Consider the following 15,436-nt stretch of genomic DNA (forward strand, 5'->3'; position numbering starts at 1 on the left):
GTTTTGTGTATTCTTCAACAGCTCTAATTGCTCATATCAGCCATTGACATTTCTGTCATCATTTGATTAACACGTGCGCATCAAAAAGAAAACTTTGAAGATAACTATTTGAGAATCAAAGCTTGAAAGGAAATGAATTAGGAAATGAATTAACACGCACAACACCACTGATTCGTATCTGAAGAATTTGAATAGTATCGCGAAGCGATTCAAAGACTCAGCAGAAGCAATGAATATGTCCTTCTCTGTTTACAGGCTCTCATTTGTATGGAATCATCAAAGGAGACGTCACTCCCGGATTCTGCGGAGGATCCCCAGAAACCACTTCAATGTGCTGCGCATATCATTAGTCCAGGACTCCCGGAGTTTCAGTATGAATAAGGTTGAAATCATCTGCTTGTGCTGCTGTGCAACGATCCACTTGTGCAGCTGACTCCTTTGGTGTCCAAGTAAAAAGTGTCATTTCTATCAAAGAAGCTGCTGCCAAAAAACATATACAGTGTTTTGGTGCAGATGAGCATCATTATGGATGATAACATGTTAATGTGATTGGTACACTTACGCTTTCTGTGGCGTTTGAACTGGTCGTCAAGCATGTGTGCCACAAACGGCCGGTGATTTGTCATTGATTTTGAAGTCAAGAGAAAATGGCCTCTTTGCTGTTTTTATTGTTTTTAGTGGCTTTTGCAACAGTAAAAAACCTGAACCCTGCTGGAAGTCCCACATTTAGAATCCAGAGCTGGTAATTAGCTGAGCGTTATGAACTTAATGACCCATCACAGTATGCATTTATGCACACAAACCTTGTTAAAAGGAGGCAGTACAATGCTGAAAATGTGCAGCATTTCTACACAGAGATTTCTCTCAATATAAAAAGTGTGAAGATATATGAGGGACGTCATGTATAATTACTTTCTCCAATTTTAAGATGGACAAAAAAATAAGCTTGTCATTTCAGTCTCGGTAGATAATACGTAAATAATACTGAAATAAAATCTCATGCCATTTCAATTTAATAGAAACTGCTTTGTAGTGGCGTCCCGGCGTCACACTGAAACTCCAGATTACTGACTGATGATATATTTATTTGTGGGCCTTTTCCAGAAGCAGATAAATGACATAATTTTAACACAGCACATAATCTGTCGCGGTCTTATCCCTCTGGACCCAACCTAACACATGACCTGTACGATTTGTTCATGCTGACAACAGCGCATTGAAACATTTGATCCATTGGGCCTTCACTTTCTAAAAGCCACAGTCAATCACAGCCTATGTGCAACAATGCCACCCCCCCACCCCAATGATTCGGCCCCCATTCTTCATTGTCCACTTTCCTTTCAAACAATAAAACAAATGCCTCAGATTTTGTGCCCCCTGCAGTTAACCACCAATCGCCTGCTGCCCATTTTCCAAATGAATCACAAGAACGGGGCCATTACTGCCAACACAAGACTTCCATTACTACCGAACACTGCATTGTTATTCCATTCGAAATGTAACATTCTATTATCGTGGGATATTCCTAATAAAGAACTCCCCTTGGAACCCACCTTCTAGTTTGCATGCATGACTCGTACAATTTCTCTGTTTGCAGTCAAAGTGGAAAGCACGGCTCAACAGCATGTGCAACAAAAACCGACATGCCCCTTACGCCAAGATGGTGGCATCATCCTAGACGAGAAATGGACATAGAGGAGCAAAATGAATAGCAAATAATCAAACATTTGAGACTTGGTGCGCATAATTTAGGACTAGTATTATACTGCATTCACTTAAATACGAACATATCCAGTTGCCACTTCACCCTTCGGTCTACCTTGGGTTATTAAAAGTCCGGTCCTCACTCCATCCAGTCTCCCTGACTCCAGAGTGACGGAGCAATCTCCGTGCACAACCACTCCCATCCCTTGTAAACTTAAAAACTCATCTCCTCAAGAAATGCCTCACGTCCCCTGCTCCCACTAGTATTACAAGCCACATCCTCATACAAATATGCTCCTGTCTAAATCTGATCTTGCTGTTCTGCCTCTAATTTATTTTTCTTGCAGAGAGAAGGTCTCAAATTACAGAGCTGTTTGCTCAGATCTATTATCAGGGCACCATCAGCCTCAGCCTAAGCTAATTTTTTACTGCTGCACTCATTGTAATTTGCTTTGGATAAGAGCAAGAGCTAAAGAGCTTTAATGTAAAGGTAATGCAAGTGGAAGTGCTTTAATAATTGTTCTTTCTACAATAGGGCCAGTTATCGAGCAGAGCCTCTAGAGGCTTGTGGATTTTGATGGAAGTCTGCACAAAATTTCAGGGCATGAAGCATAGTAATGATGCTGTTTAATGGGGAGGCAATATCAATTTGAATTACAAAAAATACAATCCCCAGCATAATGGTTAGCTTTTTCAACTCTATAATTTTCTGAACTTTTTCCAACCACGTTTGTGTATGTTTGGCTGCTTTAAAGTAGTTCACACTAAATCTATCCTTAGACTGACAAACGCTCACCCCCTGCAAGCTTGAAAGACGGCTGTAACGTGTTTCTTTTCTTCTTCTACTTCTCACTAACAAACAGAGGCAGCTTTAAACTGCGTAAATTGCAATGAATTCCAAAATGTTCACGGCCCAAAAGATGAATGCACACATAAAATGTTTCTCTGCTGCTCGTGGATGTCCCCAGTATCGTTAGACTGGCTAAACGCAAAACATTTGCACATTTTACACTAATACGAGGCAACCCAATTATCCCTATGCTTGATCATCATGGAGAGACTACTGACATATCATAGCTTAGCAACTGTAACTAGGTACAGCAAGTGTGTGAAGCTTTGGTATTTTTCCATTTTGAAGTAGTGTGCATGGGTCTGAGAGGTAAGACCTGTCATTGCCTCACCATAACAGCCAAGAAACGGATTGTGTGAGCTGCAAATGTGAGCATGCCCAGCTTACTCTCTTACTACCTACACTAGTTGAGGCTTGTATTAGTGGATCTGTCATGCTTTTTTTAAAAGAAACATGGCAATACAAGAACAATGCAGCTTCTTTATCTCCAGCCTCTTTCTGTTTGGATCAACTACAGGTGAGTATTCTGACTTCTGAATCTGGGATATGTATATATATATTTTTGTTTCCAGTCCTTCTCTAACAGATGTTGCCTCTGAAGGCTGGTTAAGAAACCCAAAACCAGAGGATTCAGAAAAGAGAATAGGGCCTCGCATCAAGCTGGGTGCACAGAGATGTGGAGAACCATGAGTTCATGCATCAGTCATGCCATGAGTCATCACTGCAAGCTGCAAGCGGGATGCGGGGATATGATGAGGTAGGGTGCATTTCCATCATAAACATTGTGCCCCTTAATAAAAGCTGACTGGCAGTGGAATTACACTAGATGTAAGGACATGACAGAAGAATGCTATGTTAATACTTTTAGTTTTTTGCAGGATACCAAAGTTAAAAAGACAAAGAGGTTCAGTTTCTCTAAAGGTCTGCTTGGTCATTACATCTAAAACCAAGTCAGTAACTGCTGGATATAAAGGTGTAAAATAGAGGTTGAATACATCCATATACGTCTGCCAAACTGCATTATAATAGTTTAATTGATTTGTGACCAAATCTCCATCAATAGTATATGGGGAACCATTTGTACACATTTATGTCACAGATGTAACGCAACAGAAAACAAAACACACATTTCTGAAGCCTCCCGACAGGACGAGTAGAACATTTTTCACAATACATTTCTTTGATTTATGATGCTTTAGGAATACTGTCTATCCAAAGTGTATCTATCTGCTTTCACCTCTACTGTAACACTAGACAACCTAACTGGCTTCAAAATAACATTGATATTTCCAACTGCATTCATTTCCCAGTATTTTTGATGACAAAACCCTTCACAAGCCTTCAAAGCAAAGACTTACGTTTAAGGTACAGTTGAGCTTGCTATTTTAGTGCCCACAGCTTATTGAAGCAGTGCAGACAATTGGCGCTGATTTTCCATTGTATCTGTATCGACCTGCTCTGTCTGCTGAAAAGGAGGAGCACATTTTCTCTCCTCTCCACACAACCATTTACAGGCCATCCAAAAACAAATTGTAGAGGAAGAAAGCTGAAATATGTCTCCATTGCTGTCCTTCTCCAAACATCATTTGCTGACACTTTGACGTACTGATCTGATGTTTGCATACCACTTGTAATGTCATTTCTACACACTTAATATCCTGCAAAACTACATTGTGCAATTGAGCACAAAACAGGCAGACTGTTTCTGTCCGCATGAGTCTCACGGGTAGAAAGAAATCTGTGGTTTTGTCTTCTCAAATGCAAAGATTTGCTGAATGTCCTTGTCTTTCATGATAGTAAACTGAATTTTTTTTGGACTGTTGGTTGAAGTGACAAAAAAGATGTCCTTAGGCTTTGGCAATTTTTAAACATTTTTTATAGGCCTCTATCAATAATGACAAGTAACCATCACATTATACGACGAGGGAAAGTTTATATTTGTGCTGTCAGCACTGAAACTTTTTTTGTTCAACTCTATTGTCTTTGAGCCAAGGAAAAACAAAAACAGGACCCACTCAACTATAACTATCAATATGACTTAATACCTCTGGAACAATGTGAGACATGTTCTTTTTTCTGTAAAATGGCTAACTGTGAAAATCTCCCCCAAATCCAGAGGGTGATTGTTAATTTGACGTGGAAATGAGGCTAGGCTGCCCATTTTGAGGGTAAATGTTCTACATGGCCATCCACCACCATCTTTTGCTGACCATCACTTGGTTCTGAACATTGTCCTTGAACATAAATCGCTAATGAAGAATAAATGCATATAAATGTAATTTGTAGGAGACAGGGCTGCAGTAATCCATGCCGACAGCCATGTGAAGAGTCATAGCCTTGAAATATTAATGTACCACTTACCATCACATTCCCTCTAACTAGAAACACGGAGTTCTGTGGAAGGGGAAGAGGAGCATACGAGTTTCTTAATTGGATGTTTGTGTAATGTAATTTGTGTTATTCTAGACTAACTAGCTTTTTTACATAACTTCTTTAGCATTCTATTTATTCACTATCTATTCAAATAAGAATCATTTCTTTTACATTTTAACGTCTAGATGGAATATTTTACACTTTGAGAGCAAAGTCAGCAGTGCAAACATATTCAATACAAGGTCTTCAACCTTCAATAATGTACATATACTGTATATCAACACTAAACTAAAACAGCATAAAACAGTTGGTTTGAACAAACAGCTAAACGTACACCTCAGTTAGTTGACATCAGGCAGGCTTTGGAAACCCTGTGTTCTCATAGCCCAGACACAGATTAGCATGCAATGCATGAAGGACCAGCTACCACTCAGCCAGCAGGTAACCCATTCTAAATATAAGGAACTGATAGTAAAAACAAGTACTTTCCTTTATCAACGGCCACCAAAAACCAGCATTAAAATGTCCCAAAGCTTTATTCCCCTTATCATGCTTCTAAAAACTGGAGACCAATGAAGATCTTTTGCCCCACTGCTGCTTTACTAAACATAGACATTTCATTGATTTAGTTGTGATAATCAAATAGGGATTTCTTAGTCTTCTGTTTGCAGAAAAGAAAAATCCCTTGCTTCCTGCATTTAGAAATATTGGACTGGCCTGCTACAAGAACCTCATTGAGGATGTTTTGGGTGCTCATGAACAATATAAAAAATTGTATTCTGCAGTGACACGTATCTCTTGGCACGTCTGCACTGCCAGTTGCAACCACTTGAGAGCTGGTTATTACCAAATATCACAAAGCCTGCAGTCTGCCACGCCAACAAGTGGGTTTGTTGTTTTGCCGCGGCACTGAATCAACAGAGAACAAAATATCCTTTTGACAAGGGACTTGATTTATGTTTCGATCTAAGCAGCTTCCTTCCTCCTTACAAGTGTCATCAGCACAAGGAAGTGCGAATGTGAGAAAAACAGCAGAGAACACCTTCGGGGGTGAAACATTTAACACGATCATCGAGCAAGTTCTCTGTAAACACAACAACCTTCATATGTGCCTTTCTGTATACATATGACCGTTCAATAAACCATTTATGAAACCACTAGATCCGGCTCAGGATAATAAATAATCCAATTTGACACTACATTTTCATACTTAACCTTAAATGTTTCAGTTAACTGGAGCTGTGCAAGTTTTGAAGAGTATCGCACCTTCTGCAAGATGTTTATTTGAGGGGATAAATATGTAAATCAGGCGTATCCGCTTTCAAATCACAAAGCAATAAATATAGCTGTATGCAGTGTAGAATGAGCTCATGAATAATAAGTTATCAGATGGAGATGGCTAAAGAAAGATTGTCCACCGAGAAATTCAGAGATACCGGATGAAAAGGCAACAAGTGTAAATAAAAGAAATAGGGGTTCAGATTGCACAGTCAATACTGGCCATCAAAAACGGTCCAGCAGGAACTGAACCAGATCTGTCAAATATGATTCAGCCTCTCCACGGGGATCCATGTTCAAGCTTCAGTATTTACTCTGTGCTCTTGAATCTGCCATTTAGAGGGTTTCTTCAAAAACCGCACTGTGCCACACTGTGTTTACCCTCACCTGGTCCTCTGGCATCACTCCTCCAATATCGATCCCCTCCTGTCCATTGCAAATGGTCCGTAAAGGAAACCACAATATGAGCTCTGTCTTTTAAATAAATCAATCAACCTTAGGAACTATTCTATGACAGTATGTGGTGTAATAGTGCCTGGCTTTAAATTTAGTTTAAGAAGCCAAAATTAAATTAGCCGGTAGTTAAATATAAAAATAGGTTCTAGTGACATTTTATGTAGTATTTCAAACAAAATGCACTATTTTGAAGTATATTACCATTACGGTAGCTTTGTTAATAGTGATGCTGCATGATACAGTGGTTAGCTATGATCATTATGTTGCTGTAATACATTACAATGTCATGCTTTATTTGAATTGAACTTCTCACAAACAAAGGTTGATAATTTGCTTTGCAAGAAGCATAAACAAAGGTCAGCAATGTACCCTGGACCGCTGCCATGTAAAGCCTTGCAGGTGATTCCAATAATTTTAAAATCAATTCTAAAACCAACGCGCCGGAATAATGAAGGTCATGGAAGATAAATGAGTGGACCTTTGTTTTTTCTGTAGTCTGGAAGCTCCTAGCGGTTTACTGTTGAAATATCTTTAATATCAATAAATATTCTTTACAGTACATTTTACGAAATATTGTTATAATATTACAAGCATCCTTGTGAACCATTGCTATCTTTAGAATTTCATTACCTTTCTAAAAGCATTGCCATATTTAACTATGCTGATTTTGTAGTGCAGAAAGTGGTTATTTTTATTAAATATATTCTAAAGGGCTACAGTATCACTAATATTCTATAATAATTTCCTTGTTCAGAGCGAAGATCATCAACTTGTAAAGTTTGGATGAATTGAGTAAATAATGTTGTTTTCATCTTCGAGGCTTAGAAAATCTGATGAATGAAAATACTGTATTCTTACATAATTTAGCAGATTGATATGTCACTGTCAACACTCAGTCTTTTCACATATATCACATATATCACATTTGTGATATATGTGCTTTTCACATTGGTACATAAATTGCTCATTCAGATAAATACACGTTACTTTTCTGCAATATACTAGGGTTAAACTCATTTTTATGACAGTAATGGTGTTTTAATGCCAGTTTCATAAAAACTGGACAAAGCGCACATCATAATTGGTTTTCACAGCCCTCAATGATCCTCCTTTCTCAACTGAACCTTTCTGTTACTGGTTGAGAGTGATGATGTCTGCTTTAGTGTTTTTGTGATGCATTGTTCCATGCTGCGCTCCACTGGCACAACACCCAGTATTCACAGGTGTTTTGGACCATCATTTGTGTTAAAATTATAAAGGGTCCTGTCCGATTTGCTTTTATTTCCACCATACAATGTGACTTGAGTGATTGAGTCACCAAACTACATCTAGGGCTTTCTGCACATTCATCTAAAAAGGGTCGGCCCCGTAACTCTGCGCTGTGTTTTATAGACAAGGACCAAGCTTCCCAGGATTATTTCTCATCAATTTATTGCGACAGATGGCATCATCATAAATTCCCTGCATTCACAAGGTCTCTGTTGGATAAATGCTCAGGACAGGACCGGCAGAAGGGATACTGAAAGGGCAACCCATACACTGTGGTTAGCAGACACATCCGCCAGCGCATCCATGTGATGTGCTTTCTCTTACTGCTGCAATTACTGCGGCATGGAATCAAACAAATGCATTGACTGTCAGTGCAACCTCACATATTCGAGTGGATCATGGTTTATAGGGATTTCCCAAACAACATATTAGAGTGACAATGCCCAGGCTGGCTCGGGGTCAGACAAATACTGTATTTGGAAGTGATCTTCGGTTTTCGGGTTCGGCCCACTTGATATGGGGCATCAAGTTCTTTGAAGTGAAAATACGGTTTAAAAATGGCCGGATCTACTGTCTGTGTTGGGTTTGGTATTTTAGTGACTGTCAGGGATGAGGTGACAGACTCTGCTGAAGCCTACATTATCTCCATAGGGCGCTATGGAAATAACTAACATAAATATACCTGATCAAAGAGGTAAAGAAAACAAGGACACATCAAACAAATGCATCATGCATGACTTAATGCCTCTTGAGAATAATAATTCTTGTACATCTTAATAGAAACATCCTCCACTTTGTGACGAAATGTGAACACAGAGCAGCTCTTCACCCTCGCACTAACCAGGACATCTCTTTTAAGTGTCAGCCAAAGCCTGAAGCGGTTAGCCTGGTTTGCGTGTGTCTCTGAGGATCCGTCAGCAGCCAGTCTGTGTGCTGGCAGGTGGTCTCAAGGCATGACCAATACACTGCAGACAGGCAGACCATGCTGGGGCTCTACGGGGCTGCTAATCTGGGGGCCAAGCCAAGGTCCCTCAGCTTGGTGCTGTAGCTTTCAGCTAACTGTGTCACCCTCAGTTTTCAAAAGCTTTACTGAACCCTCAACTACATTCACCTCCAGGCAAGGGCGAGTTCCTTCAGTCCAACACAACCGAGCACGTAAACAGCATGGAGGGTAACCTCAAAGTACAGAGCAATGAAGCACAGTGATTAATCTAACTGTTTATACATAGGGAGAAGATCGTGGTTTATAATGTGCGATAAAATCCTCCAGCATTCATTATTATCAGCCCCGTAATTCTAAAAGCATGTATTTCCTGGAAAATGACTTATGGGACTAATCACCCTTTCCTTTTTTTTTTTTTTTGAACTGATGATTGGTTCTCTGTCATCAGCGAGGATGGATCTTTTCACATTCGGCGGCCTGTCGTAAACGCGTCTCCGTTTCTTTATCACGGTGCACTGTATTAGGTTTGGAGCTGAGCAGGAACTGTCCCTTGCTGCTTGCTTTTATTGAACAGGCTGATGCATTAATGTATGCTATCATTAGGTCTCCCTGTGGAGGGTTGCTCTTTCTCCGGCCCATCTGCTTGTGGTAACGCTCAACTTAACAGCACATCACACAAGCCGATGTTCATCCAAGTCAGCGTGGGTGATGGCGTACAAATTAAGTATTGCACTGTGAGAGGACTGCATGACTAGCACGTTTCAACGCGTCCGTCCACTCTGAACAATGGTGCTCTCTTCTCTCATCACTGCAAGCAGTAAAGATGCTTTTTAAGTCCTACGACTCACATGTGCTTCAGTGAGATCACCAGGGGATGATGGTCATCAGTCAGACTTCAGGCTAAATTGGTAATTTTTTTTTAAAGGATAATTTCTCCCACTGTAATGTTCATGGAAGTATATATATATATAAATATACACACACACTACTCCCACATACAGTCTATGTAGCTGAGCCTGATATAGTATATGCTATATCAGGCTCAGCTACATAGACTGAGTAGGATCAATTTATTGTTAAATATACATATATATATATATATATTCTTGTCAGAGAGAAATGCTGTTCTTGACAAGATATTGACAATAAAAGTATTATGAGATTCACTGTAGAACTGTACTCTTTTCCAGGGAGCAACAGTTTACATCCTAGGCGCCAGTCAATCAAACTTACAGACAGGCAACCTTTTAAATTCACATTCACGTCTACAGGAAATTTAGAGTCAACAATTAGGCTCAAGTCAGTAAACAGCTCTATTACTGTGGTGTACAGTACTTTGACTCAATCCCACATACACTGTCCTGCTGTTGTAAGTACTCACTAGAGCACCAGATGTGTAGTCATGCACAACTAATGGTCCCAAACAATTGCACTTCACTGCTGTTCCAGTAACATCTGCAAGAGACGGCACCGCTGAGCTGTTTTAAGAATGAAGCTACTGTATATGTAGGGTTTAAAGTACTGGTGATGAAGATCATGTGATTTGATGGGAAGCTTCAAAACAGCAGCTAAATGGACCTTGAGCTTCCATTATATTGTCTTTAGTAGGAACCATTGGGCTGAGTGTCACTGTTGGTTTGACATGACACACTCTATAAAACTCAACTTCACATTTCTTAACTGTCACTCCATCTGCACACCATTTTTCAAATGCACAGACACCATCACACGTCGCTCGAATGACAATTTTCAATGACCTTGGTAAAAAAGACAATGGGGCCTCTGTGTGACCTTGCTCCCAACAGTCATTAAGTTTCATTATCATAGTTAATTTCACACACTTTACTTGGGTGAACAATGGACCATGGCCTCGGCCTGACATTATTACTCACCCTGATGCCGAGCTCCACGTTTTCTCCCCCGTACACCTCCATCCCCTCATCCAGCAAACCAATCTCTTCAAAGTACAGCCTATCCACCACAAAGCAGCCAATCAGGGCCGGGCTCCTGGTGGGGGGGGGAACATTATGAAAATCAGTTTTGTCTTTTGCAGTCTGGGTTTGCTTGGCACAGTTGCTATAGTAACAGCGAGGAAAAGCAGAAAAATGTGACCGTGACAACTTGTGATCTGTTCATAAATGATACACAAATGAACCTTTTACCGGGGCGGACACGTTCTCACTTAAGAATAGATTGAAGCTTGTGTGACTTGACCATGGGGCTTCAGTGTGCTAAATTGTGGAAAAATGATTAAAGGGGTAGTTCGTGCTTATGTCTATAATATGATTTAATGATCATATTATTACCCTTATTTAAGTAAATTACCGGAATACTTCTCCATCACTCCTTGTGTATTGTGGCGCTGAAGCACTTCTTCCTGGACAAACTAAAGGCTACATTTACTACCACTTTCAGAACTTTGCTGCTAATTTCCTCACTGGTCTGATCGTCAACATCTGTCGATTTTGAGAGCATCTTACTCGCATGACCAGACACAGACCTATTTTATAACATATGCATCAAAATGAACTAAAAATACAGGAATGAGACTGAATGTTTGAAACACGTAAAGGATACTACGAAACCAACACTCTGTGTTGCAACAAACACACAATATTAAGGAAGTGGATGAGATGGTTGATGACGGCAGCAACAACGTCACCAGCGGAAACTCTGTTGCATAGACTTTAGCAATTATTTTGGGGCTGGATCCCGCTTTGCTACCGGCAAAATATATTATATTGTTACATCATTTGAATCAGGCCCTGAAGACATTTTGGTTTTTTTCACTTACTGGATTGGAGCACTCTTATTGCCCTTATGCCACCAGGACTTGGGCGGATTGAGGTAGCGACACCACAGCTCCCAGTCAAAGCCCTGGGCAGACAGTGGGTACTCTTCAATCTCAAACGTGTCGTACTTGATGTTATCAAACGATGGGGAGATTATGCGGGTTCTGTCTTCTTTTATTCTCTCCAAAATAGGTTCAGCCCTTCGAATATGGAAAGACAAAGCGATTTAACTTATATAGTATTTTTTGTATTCGTTTTTTCAATATTGTCGGTCATGTAAGCACAATTCTCAGTAAACTATTTCAATATTTCAAGATGAATTCCATCCAGATTTTAAGCCTCACAATCCAATATAAGATCAAAATATGAGACCATAAAACATGCTTTAAACAATATACAAAAACTACCCACTCTATTCAGTAATTATACTGTGCATTTGGCAAAAGGGTGATTCATGCTCCTCATCTAAATACATGGCAAACATTTATGAGAATACTGCTAGTGATGTTTAAAAGAATGTAATATGCATTTCAATAATTGGTTCTACATTTGGCTCTGTCCAATCGGCCCACCTGCGCCCTAAAGCCCTAAAGCTGCGCCCTAAAGCTCTCCCGTATGTTGTCTGTTTGAATCTTGTAACCTTCATTTCTAATGCTTTCCCCCTGCTTCTAGTCTTTAAAATAAGTGAGGAAAGCTGGTTGCATAATGTTTTTGCTTTTTGCAAAAACTTTTGCTTTTGAAAAATAGATCAAAAAACCTGATCCTTTCCACATAAAACATTAGAGATATGAAAAATGAAAAGTAATACGTGTTAATAATAGAAAATGGTCTATTGACGGATTTGGACGAGAGCATGAAACCCACACAGACCCGCATGTGACTCAAGAACCAGCGCAATCGTGTTGGGCTGAGCTAACCTCATGCCAATGTTGTTGTGAGTGACTCACCAACCAACGTTGAACTCGACGTGGGCATCAAACAGGGCAACGACAGGGGCCGTAGCAGCCCTCCACCCGCTCACTCTGGAACGGATGAGACCTTCCTGCTTGGCATGACGTACCATCTTGATGAATCCTGGATGCTGTCTGTTTGTCTCAGATACAAAATCCTGCAGCTTCTCCTTCAGTTCATCTACAAAACACACACACACATTTTTACATAAATATCTGAACAGATTTTGAAGATCCCGGATGAGATGAAGTGAGTGAAGTTGTGAGCAAACATCCACCCACGAGATGCCGTCATATCCACCTCCAGTGGGTAGTATTTCATTGGTAGGAGGCCAAAAGTAATTGCTGCTTCACTGCTTTGATCACTGGACCAAGGAGGCAGCAGCTTGAGCCAAAACCGCAGACCGTCATAAGGCTGCAGCCATAACGGGATTTTGCAATATTGAGAACTTAGCCTGCAAATCTTTCCAAAACATGGGGGGAGGTGATGGAGAAGGTCTGTCCGGTCTAATGTTCGGCTCAGAGGGTTACCTCCGTTATTACTCGGCTATATATTTCATGATGAGGCATACCCTGCAGAATGAAAGAGACAATGCTCCTCAAAGGAAAAATAACTAAAGTAGTTCCCACATGTTATGAGTGGAAGTAATGTTTCAGCAAATACATTACAGCAACATATTAGTGGTTCAACCAGAAAAAATGCAAGTCAAGACTGATCACGATATTGAAAAGTCAGAACTTTGGTGGAAGCCTGGGATGTAAGAAAGCGAGTGAGCTAAGACACAATTCCATAACCTGAGCCTACTATCAACTGTGAAAGATAAAATACCTCCACACCTCTGGCTGTCTTCACTCTATTTCAATTCTAAAAGTCTTCTGAGTTTAAAGGATTTGTTCTTTGAAAAAAATCATTTTGAATGTACATTTCTATATACTTTTCAGCTGCCATATTTGTTTTTGCAAACTCTTGTCACAAGTAAGCAATCCTCACACAACATAAAATTCAGTGAATCTAACAATACATTTTGATAAAACATTTGTAAAAAACTGAATACAAATCTTATTTGCTTGCAAGAATAACACAAAAGACGATCTGTTTATCAAAGCATTCCACAGAACTAACAGCCCAAATTCCCACAGGGTACATGAAGTCATGTTATATTTTTATGTGAAAAACCCAACTCTTGATATTGTTCCATTTGCTCCTGGCAACAACTGACACATGAGTCAGCAGAGAAAACTAATAAATAACTATTTTGTAAAAATATAGCAACATCTGAATGTTTCACTTATCATTATAAAAGACGCTGCTGGTTCATGAAATAACTGAATAATACAAAAACATTTTACACCACATCTGACAGTTACAATCTGGAAAGGAGGCGAATGAGGACACAAGTAGACTGGTACCAAACTCAAACATGAATGAAGACAAACACACCATGAACCAAATAACTGGGAAAGAGAATAGCACAGAGTAATGTGGGAGTGGGAACAGGTGACAACAAAGCTGAAGAGAGGCAAGTGACACTGATCCGGGTGGGAAGGCTATCACAAAGGCAAGAAAACAAAAAAAAAGGCCGGAAGAAAAACAAGACACAAGTTTGCTTTTTAAACAATAAGAAGCAGAAAACACTGAGCCTGAAGGAGAAAATTGAGACGATCCAAAAAACGAAACATAACACCTAACACTAAAAGTCACTTGATTCCAAAACATGCAACACAGTCTTAACATAAAAAGTCTGACGGCACAAGCCAAACTGTGACAGCAACATAAAAATCTGTAAATTTAGCAAATTTATGTTGAGTATGATAGTGTCCCATTCAGAAGAGCCAGCAGTGGTCTGTCTCCAAAGAGAAGAAAAAAGGAAAGCTACCGTAATAGTAAAATTAACATTACTAAATACTTGTATACAAGGCTACGACAGTTACTCATGCTTTCTACATCTGTTATCATTTTCAATCCAACTAGAATTAAGAGTTCTGATATATGTGTGAATGGAAAATAATAATGAGGATGCGTTACATTAATAATAAATTATAAAAAAGCACAGTTCATTACACCAGAAATGTCTGATGGCCAACAGTCATCAACCCTTCAGGATGCTGAAGCTCTGCTGGAGAGAAATAAGCTTTAGGAAACAACCGAATCCCCCAAAAACACGTGATTTATAAATTGAAAACATGAGATGGCTATAGAATATTGTTGTCAAGCAGTTTTTTAAATTGTACTTTTCAGTCATATGTCTGTGAATAACCAGGCGAAAACCATCTGAAAGATTAATGGGATTTTAGTGTTTGTTTCCTTTAACGATATGTTAATAAATGCCTGTAGAAGAATTATTTTAAATAATCCTGCATTTAAAGTCTTACTTAAGGAAAAATACATCATCAAACTATAATTAAAACCTCAAACTAAGTACTCATGATGCAAAATAGCCCATTTCAGAATGATGTGCTGTTATAGTTATTGAAGTTAAATCATGTACATCAGTTTCACTTTGCATTTAGTAAGGGTGGGGTGAATTTGAATTAATAATGAATTAATTTAAGTTATTAAACTCATCCAGTAAAATAAAGCACTTGAATATTATCCTCTGAAGTAGAAAGAAAAAAAAGTACTCAAGTGAAGTATCTCAAAATTGTACTTGAGTACAGCAACTACCAAAGTAAATGTATAACGATACTTTCCACCCCTGGAAAAGACTCAAGTTGTCTGTCCAAGCAGCAAGAACTAAACATTATCTTCATGCATGTTCAGACTAAACAGCATGTATCAACTCAGAGGCATCACTTCTTGCACAGCAGATGGCACATTGGC

The 15,436-nt window shown here is 39.4% G+C and overlaps 1 protein-coding gene across 1 annotated transcript in view; it reads right to left on the reverse strand.

The window, feature by feature from the left end:
* galnt18b (UDP-N-acetyl-alpha-D-galactosamine:polypeptide N-acetylgalactosaminyltransferase 18b) overlaps positions 1-15,436 on the reverse strand; it is a 52,264-nt gene that overhangs the window by 12,336 nt on the left and 24,492 nt on the right. Inside the window, exons 4-6 of the mRNA XM_037481925.2 lie at positions 12,613-12,796; positions 11,668-11,865; positions 10,766-10,880 (exon numbers count right to left, since the gene is read on the reverse strand). Coding sequence (XP_037337822.1) covers positions 10,766-10,880; positions 11,668-11,865; positions 12,613-12,796 — 497 coding nt within the window. The remainder of the gene's footprint in view (positions 1-10,765; positions 10,881-11,667; positions 11,866-12,612; positions 12,797-15,436) is intronic.

This window comes from Pungitius pungitius, chromosome 4, assembly GCF_949316345.1.
Source record: "Pungitius pungitius chromosome 4, fPunPun2.1, whole genome shotgun sequence".
Classification (NCBI taxonomy): Eukaryota; Metazoa; Chordata; class Actinopteri; order Perciformes; family Gasterosteidae; genus Pungitius; species Pungitius pungitius.